Source organism: Carassius gibelio, chromosome B2 (assembly GCF_023724105.1).
Source record: "Carassius gibelio isolate Cgi1373 ecotype wild population from Czech Republic chromosome B2, carGib1.2-hapl.c, whole genome shotgun sequence".
NCBI lineage: Eukaryota > Metazoa > Chordata > Actinopteri > Cypriniformes > Cyprinidae > Carassius > Carassius gibelio.
In genome coordinates this window covers 14,513,644-14,521,331 of record NC_068397.1, presented here as the reverse complement: position 1 = coordinate 14,521,331, position 7,688 = coordinate 14,513,644, and the positions used below count along the sequence as shown (strand labels likewise).

The following is a 7,688-nucleotide window of genomic DNA, read 5'->3' as shown; positions in this document are numbered from 1 at the left end:
TCAAAATTTAAATAAAATAAAAAAAAATAGCAAGTTTCGCGCAAAGAAGACGCACCGTTTTACACATGAATGGTGTGTGTTGTTATTCTGAATTAATCCTTTCATTAATTAATTAAGAAATAAAGATAAATTAACGTTATGAAGAAACGGAAGGCTTTCGGCATCACTCTGCTCCCCCCTAGAGGCACACTGTGCAGTTCATAAAGTTATGTACAAAAATGCTGATCTATTTTGCTAAATAAAGTGCTAAAAATTAAAAATGTTATACTTAGTTATAATTCTGAAATAATAATGCAATAAAAACTTGTAAATTTGGTATGACTTACCAAAATAGTGTTTTCATACACTAAACACACAGCAGAACACCATGGAAATGAAATCAGATAATTATGAACAAATTAACTCATAATGTAAGCTCATCATTTCATAATTATGACTTAGTATATCATATTTAAAAAAAATTCACATGTCTTTTAATTACTTTAATTGTGACTAAATATCTCATTATTTTAAATTAGCATTTGTTTTTTATTACATTTTTTTTTTCTTTTTTACATTTTATTTCAAAAAATATTATTTATCAATACTTTCTTCTGGGATGATCACGTTAAACACAAAACAGGTCAGTAGTCGATCAGAAGTGCTACCATGGAATTACTAAGAATTAAAAGTAGACTATGTATTTCCACTTTTATTATTATCATGCATATATTAACTTGCAACAATTAAATTTTAATTAAATTTATAAAGAAATGAACTATGTGCTACGTGTCATTTTGCACACAAAAATGTAAAAACAAATTTTTTTAACGCTTGTAAAAAATAATACCACATTTCCCAGAGTTCCTTTCGTTCCTGGATCCGCCATATTGAGCGCCGCAGAACGCGCTGGCAGGGAGAGGGTGTTCATAACATTGAGATGTAAGTATGTAAACAGCTGCGTTTTTTGTGAAAATATATGCTTTTTGGCTGTCGATGTTGATGTTTTCATTAACGCAAAATGTACTTTATGTCACTAACTTGTCGACAATTTCTTCATAATCGATTTAATGGAGCCTTTAAATACAGCATCTGGATTAGCAGAGAGAGTTAGCCGTTAGCTCTACGTTTTCATGACAGCGCAGGAGATAAAACCTTTTCCGCTTATTTGTTTTTCTCTCCCGTTTATATTGTTTTGAGGTTTTTAATATCTGTCGGTTGTTGGAGAGCAGGCACAGTCATGCAGTCGACACTTGGTATGTGTAGGTAGATGCTTTCTGTATTAATTGACACAAAGAGTTAATTTTAGCCTGCTAGCTCTGTGACTGCAGGGTTAGACGGATTAATCGCTTATTTTGTCATGCTGATCTTAAAAATAAACAGAAACTGCTCAGCTGATTATTATTTAAACAAGGATAGAGTTCAGTGGACTAAATAACGTGGCATCTTTCAGCGTCAAATGACCATAACATCCCTCAGATGTCAGAGATGATCATAATGAACCTGACTCTGTTGTCCTTGTTTATAATCAATCATATTTGAAAGTTGTTCCTAAAAATAACAAGTCATAAAAAGGAAATATTAAATAATGTATTACTTTTGATTTAAAACGCATTTATTGTTTTGTTTTGGTTTAGTATCTCACCAAAACCTGTAGCTTTTAGAAGATCCTGATATCAGTTCTTGCACATCATGTGAGTATTTTTCTCTTTGGCTCTTTTTCCTCAGAGCTGAAAGACACGCGGTGTATAAAGATGACACAAACGGTCCAGACGAATGGGGTTCAAGCCCTCAGTAAGACCTGGGAGCTTAGTCTCTATGAATTACAGAGAACTCCACAGGTAAGGAAATTCATTCACCAGTTATTGTGTTACAGTTGGTACGTTCAGGTTTTTCCACATGTCATTCTGTCTGTATCTCAGTGAAATGCTGGCGAGACAAGAGATGGTTTTGGAATATGTAGTTTAGATTTCGACCCTCAGTTCAGCTTCTCCGGTGTTGTGCTCCTCTAGGAGGCCATCACGGATGGTCTGGAGATCGCCGTGTCCCCGCGCAGCTTGCACAGTGAGCTGATGTGTCCCATCTGTCTGGACATGTTGAAGAACACCATGACCACCAAGGAGTGCCTGCACCGCTTCTGTGCCGACTGCATCATCACTGCGCTCAGATCAGGGTGGGTTTGTGTTATTAGAAGGGTTAATGTATTCAGATTTATATTCTACTCTACACTTGATTCACTGGATTATTTTATGTGTGTTTTTTCCATGTGTTGTATTAAAGCTGCAGTCCGTAAATTGTTTTTTTAACCAAAATATTTTTTTTGGGAAGTACATAACCAGCCAGCGCTCCAAATAATCACCTTACTTAAGCCGATTCACAGCAGTGGGTTTATGATAATGTTTTCTAATTTGGGTGGTACTGGTAAGGAATTCGCAGGAAATATTATTAAATATTATTAGTATTATTACGTCACATCTGTAAACATAAAGAAGTTTTCCCGGCTCGTAGGCTATATTTCATGTGAGGGTACTGCAGGTGGTGGAATGTTTAGAGCATTTTCTCACAGCAACTGGAATAATTAGACTTGTCATTTCTATGGCGGATTGTTAAACAGAAAGGAGTAGGTTTATGAAACGCATGTAAGTGACTGAAATTAGATTATATTCCAGTTTTAAACGTGCATCTGATCACAGATGGTGTATGTGAGTTTACACAAGTTTTGTATTTTAAAGAGAACCAGTTCTAAGGAAGAATAATTTGCTTTTTGGGTTAAACCAATTTCTTTATATGAAATTTTAATGGTTTGAAAATTAGACTGTACAGAAATTTAACTCTTCATGTAATGCTAATATACCGTCCTATAATAATAAAGTCATTTAATTAATTTTTAATTAAACTAAATCTCTATCTTTATTTTTTTTTTACTTTCTAATTTGAGAAGTTTAATTTCAGTTCCATGCCACTATTAAACTTCTCTGCTTCACAGGAATAAGGAGTGTCCTACATGCAGGAAGAAGCTGGTGTCGAAGCGCTCCCTCCGTCCAGACCCAAACTTTGACGCCCTGATCAGTAAGATCTACCCCAGCAGAGACGAGTACGAAGCCCACCAGGAGAGAGTGTTAGCCCGCATCAGCAAGCACAACAACCAGCAGGCACTGAGCCACAGTATTGAGGAGGGCCTAAAAATCCAGGCCATGAACAGGTTAGATATCTGATAGAAATCCATGTGGGAAACAATGTTTTCTCATATTTATGTTTATAGTTTAATCTCTTATCTATGGCTGTCATGTGCTTAAATCAGTTGCAACTTTACAGGATATTGAATATTATGTTTTTACTCTATTGTAAAATATCTTTCTTTTTCATTTTTTGCCACTTTACGTGACCAGAATGTTAATTTTGCATTTTTTTTTAACAATCTGCACTTGTTACTCTGTTCCCAACGTTCCACCACCGGGGGTGCTGTAGACTTCAGCGGGGGAAGAAGCACCAAATCGAAAATGGCAGCGGGGCAGAGGACAATGGGGACAGTTCACATTGCAGCAATGCATCAGTGCACAGTAACCAAGAGGCCGGACCCAGCATCAAACGAACCAAAACCTCCGACGATTCGGGACTGGACATGGACAATGCCACAGAGAACGGAGGAGGAGACCTGGCACTGGACGGGGCCAGCGAGATTGAGCTGGTGTTCCGCCCTCACCCGACGCTGATGGAGAAAGAAGATGCCGCGCAGACAAGGTGAGCCAGTTCTGTGTTCGTTAGTCTTGCTTAACTAATTTAGCATCATTTTAGCTATATGCTTTAAACACGTTTCATTTTGTTATTTAGTCTAAATTTAAATGTAGAATTTGTTATCAGGTACATTAAGACTTCGGGGAACGCCACAGTGGACCACCTTTCCAAATACTTGGCTGTCAGATTGGCTTTGGAGGAAATGCGCAAGAACGGAGAGGCAAGCCCCATCAACGTAGAAGCAGCCAGCGAAAAACAGTACACCATCTACATCCCTACAGCAAACAACCAGTTCACAGTAAGTTTGGTGCCACTTCATCAAGGCCTGCACAGCATGGTCAAACAATCATATTCTATCATCTGAACAAGGATTGCGATATGATAAATGATATAGCGTGTTGCAGTTTCCCATTCATAAATATGAGTGAACTGTCTTTGTATTTTTATAGTCTTTGGTCACACTTACTTCAACCAAGCTTCATCAAGCTTGTCAATTTTGCATTGCTTTCAAGCCATACATACTTAGATCACTTGTCTAAGGAAGGAAAATTAGGTTGTGACATCACATAAAATAGAAAAACTCCTATTCTTAGAAACTGTCAAACATGCTTTTCTTCAATTTGACCGTGTCCATTTTCCCCTCACAGGTCTTGAATGGCTCTTTCTCTCTGGAGCTGGTGAGCGAGAAGTACTGGAAAGTCAACAAGCCCATGGAGTTGTACTTTGCCCCAACGAAGGAGCACAAATAAATCCAGTGAGACATGAGGGTCTGAGCTGACCCGGGACAGACTGATGGTTCATCATCTCTTCTCTTTCCCCGTTTCTTTCTGTTTTTCTCTCTCTGTTCCTCCTCATCTGGAGTATACTCCAGCTCCTCAATAACTGTGGCTGCTTTGATTTGGTTTTTTATTGTCTTTTTGTATGGGGACGAGACCAGGGTTGATCATTGGGAAAGGGGTGGGAGGGCCATGGAAGTCAAACCAGTGTGGATTCATTTTTTTTCTCCCCCTTTCAGTTGACACAATCATTTCATCTATACATGTTGAGTCCTTTTTGAGTCAAGTGGACTCAGACGTTGCCTTCAACAAGCCACAATTTTAGTATACAAAATGGATAATGCATCTGTAACACCATGAGGGAATCACGCTGGGTGCTTCATGAAAGACTCCGTCAGAAGGTGGCTTTTATAGCCAATGGAGCTGTCCTTTAATATCAGACGTGACCAATGATCTTCACAGAGCTGTAAGAGATTTGAAATGCATTTTCAGAGCAGACACACCACTCCTGTAGCAGCAGCATTCGTTCACTAACATGACTGCGTCTGGTCACTGTTCACCAGTACAATGTGATGGCTTAGTTCACATGACTCGGTCATGTCACTAGTCTGTACTATGGTGTTAGTCGACAGATGTTTCGGGGATTGTACATATTACATCACTTTAATAGAATAAATACCTGGAAAATGTATATTGACACCATTGTTACAGCTATTACAGTACCGTTTCATAAAAACATAAGTTGCCAGTTGTACATTTGGACTCAGTTTTTGAATAGTTTCATAGATGCTTCATCTAAGACTTTTTAGAACATGAAGTACTTTTAGTTTGACATCCTTGACATACATTTGAGTTCAATGTTGTTGTTTGGAAAAAAAAATGTATACAGCGTTTTTTTTTTGTTTTGTTTGGAAAATAAATAAAAAATGTATGCAAATCCCGGTGTTGCACTTTGTGTCAAGTATAGTGGAGCAACAACGACACAGTTCCAGCAGATGGCGCTAGTGCTTCAGGTCTTTTAAGACTGTGGTCAATAACACAGCAGAAAAGTCCAGGAATAATATAATAATGCTTGTTATGGTGTAAAGTCATACCACAATATAAATAAGTGATCGACTTAAAAACAACGAAAGTTTACTAATAGTTTATAACCTAAGTAATATATATGTATAATGTGGCAAATACAATAAACAAATAATTATTTAATATTTTGAGTTGTAATCAATAATTGGCAAATAATGCAACTTGATAATATATTGTAAAAAAAAACTAACTAAAGGCTGAAATCAGTGAATTTAGGCATCACAAAATTATACAAGTACAGAATGAAAATGGATATTAATTTAGAGGTTTGCAAAGGTTTACATTTAACCACTGTTTTATTATTGTCTTAAAGATTAAGTGATGATAGCATAGGTAGACTAAATGTAAAGATAACAGAATATATATATATGTAATATTATATTGGCCAATAACTGGTATTGTATTACAATACTGTTCAACCCATACTGTCAGTAATGACTTATAAACTTGTCTGTGGAATACAGAATGTTTCTTTTATTATTTATTCCAGGATGTTACATATCAGGTAAGGTCTCACATTCATACACCTATACTCTCAGACAAAAAGGTTCAAAGCTGTCACTTAGACCTTAAAGTAACATATCAGTACTTTAAAAGTACACATTAGTATATAACATGTACATATTTGTACCGTCAAGCTTTTGTACCGTATGATACCACGACGCTGTCAGCGTTTGTAGCTCTTTCTGAGTGTGCTTGATTCACCTCTGATGTGTGAGTTCAGCAGATCTGAAGTCGAGGTTGTAACGAGGCCGTTGTAGGTTGCATAATCTGTGAAGATTAGTGATCTTTTACAGTTTTGATTTAATCCCATGTCTAGTGATGTGCTAGTCTACCCACATGATGCTCTGTAGCACTAACTCGAAAGGTAGTGAAATGGCTGTTTTTATACTCATACATTAGTGTTTCTCAGTCCTGCTCGTGAGAGTCATTGCTACATATTTGCTAGTTCAGGTCATGTAACACTCTACTAATGAAATGAGACGATTTTGTTAAATAATGTGTAAAATGTTAGTTTTTTTTTCTTCCAGCAGCAGAATGTAGAAATTGTTGATATTCATCCACAGGTTTGTTTTCTTTTAGTTTATAGTCTGTTCCACGGGTCTATTGTGTTTGCATTGTCCCTAAAAACTGTTGTCTCCTTCCCTCTGTTCCTGTGGCTTTCTCCTGTCATTCATCTCTGTGGAGTGGACTGTTGACATATGAGACTTGATGTGGTTTGTTCTCTGCTTGCTCTGCAAGTTCTTCTAACACATGATGCATGTGGCTTCTCCTGCTTTTACAGCTTTTAGTTTTCAAATACTATGCATTTTGCAGCCCTTGGGCCTGGATGGCAGTCTTTCCCTTTGTGTTTCTTGCAGATGTCTTTAAATTTCAATAAATATAAAACACATGCATTGAAAACAATTGCTCTGACTTTTATAATGTAAAAGTTGTGTATATTTGCATAATCTTGGGGCTTTGTGCATTTTCATTATGCTTTATCGTGTATCTGGTCTAACATGTATGTTCTGCTTAGTTTGATATGTGTCCATTCATGATGGATTTTACAGTCTCACAGCGAGGAGGCAGCTGACCCTCACTGCAGTCTCACAAATGTGTTTTACTAGCGTTTTTTTTTTTATCTCAAGATGGTCGGGGTCATGGCAGAGGTCGCTAACACTCGTGGCCTTCAAAAGACCAGCCTCCCACATCAAAGCATGACAGTATACCCATATAACCTGAAGCACTCTGCCATTTTCAAAGATCAAAAATGATATCTGTGGAACCATCAGGTTGATGTTTGACAGAACCGTCAGAGGCATATAAGCATAAATCTCCACATAGTTTTGGGGTAGATTCGTTTTCTTCTGCTCATGCGGTATTCGTTTGCTTGTGTTGTTAGTTCATCCAATGCTCACAGCTTTCAGAGATACAAGCATGAGATTAGAAAATCTATTAATATGTTGATGATGTTCATTTTAAACTGTTCTGAGCTTTTAAGCTGGTCAATAATCACTCGTCTTTACATCACAAGCACTCTTAGTTTGATGCAGCCTGCCTCTCGATGGTTTGCAGATGGCAACATTAAGCAGATATTCCCTGGCAGTCATATCTAGGGACCTTATTTCAACT

At 37.3% G+C, this 7,688-nt stretch overlaps 1 protein-coding gene across 2 annotated transcripts; it reads left to right on the top strand.

Moving 5' to 3' along the window:
• Positions 1–824: 824 nt before the first annotated feature.
• Positions 825–5,427, top strand: LOC127951543 (E3 ubiquitin-protein ligase RING2). 2 transcript variants are annotated; one of them, XM_052549491.1, is made up of 7 exons: positions 825–921; positions 1,708–1,820; positions 1,992–2,152; positions 2,966–3,181; positions 3,448–3,720; positions 3,841–4,012; positions 4,362–5,427. In XM_052549491.1, the coding sequence occupies exons 2-7, from the start codon at positions 1,734–1,736 to the stop codon at positions 4,461–4,463; spliced, it is 1,011 nt and encodes a 336-aa protein (XP_052405451.1). In that variant the 5' UTR covers positions 825–921; positions 1,708–1,733; the 3' UTR covers positions 4,464–5,427. The 2 variants fall into 2 exon arrangements, with proteins under 2 accessions (XP_052405451.1, XP_052405450.1); XM_052549490.1 differs by lacking the exon at positions 825–921 and adding an exon at positions 1,217–1,235.
• The last annotated feature ends 2,261 nt before the right edge of the window (positions 5,428–7,688 follow it).

What these genes read in the sequence shown, in the direction of transcription:
- LOC127951543 (XM_052549490.1), top strand. An exon ending in AAAATCCAGGCCATGAACAG is followed by an intron (nt 3,182 to 3,447) that starts GTTAGATATCTG and finishes GGGGTGCTGTAG; the next exon opens with ACTTCAGCGGGGGAAGAAGC. An exon ending in GAAGATGCCGCGCAGACAAG is followed by an intron (nt 3,721 to 3,840) that starts GTGAGCCAGTTC and finishes ATTTGTTATCAG; the next exon opens with GTACATTAAGACTTCGGGGA.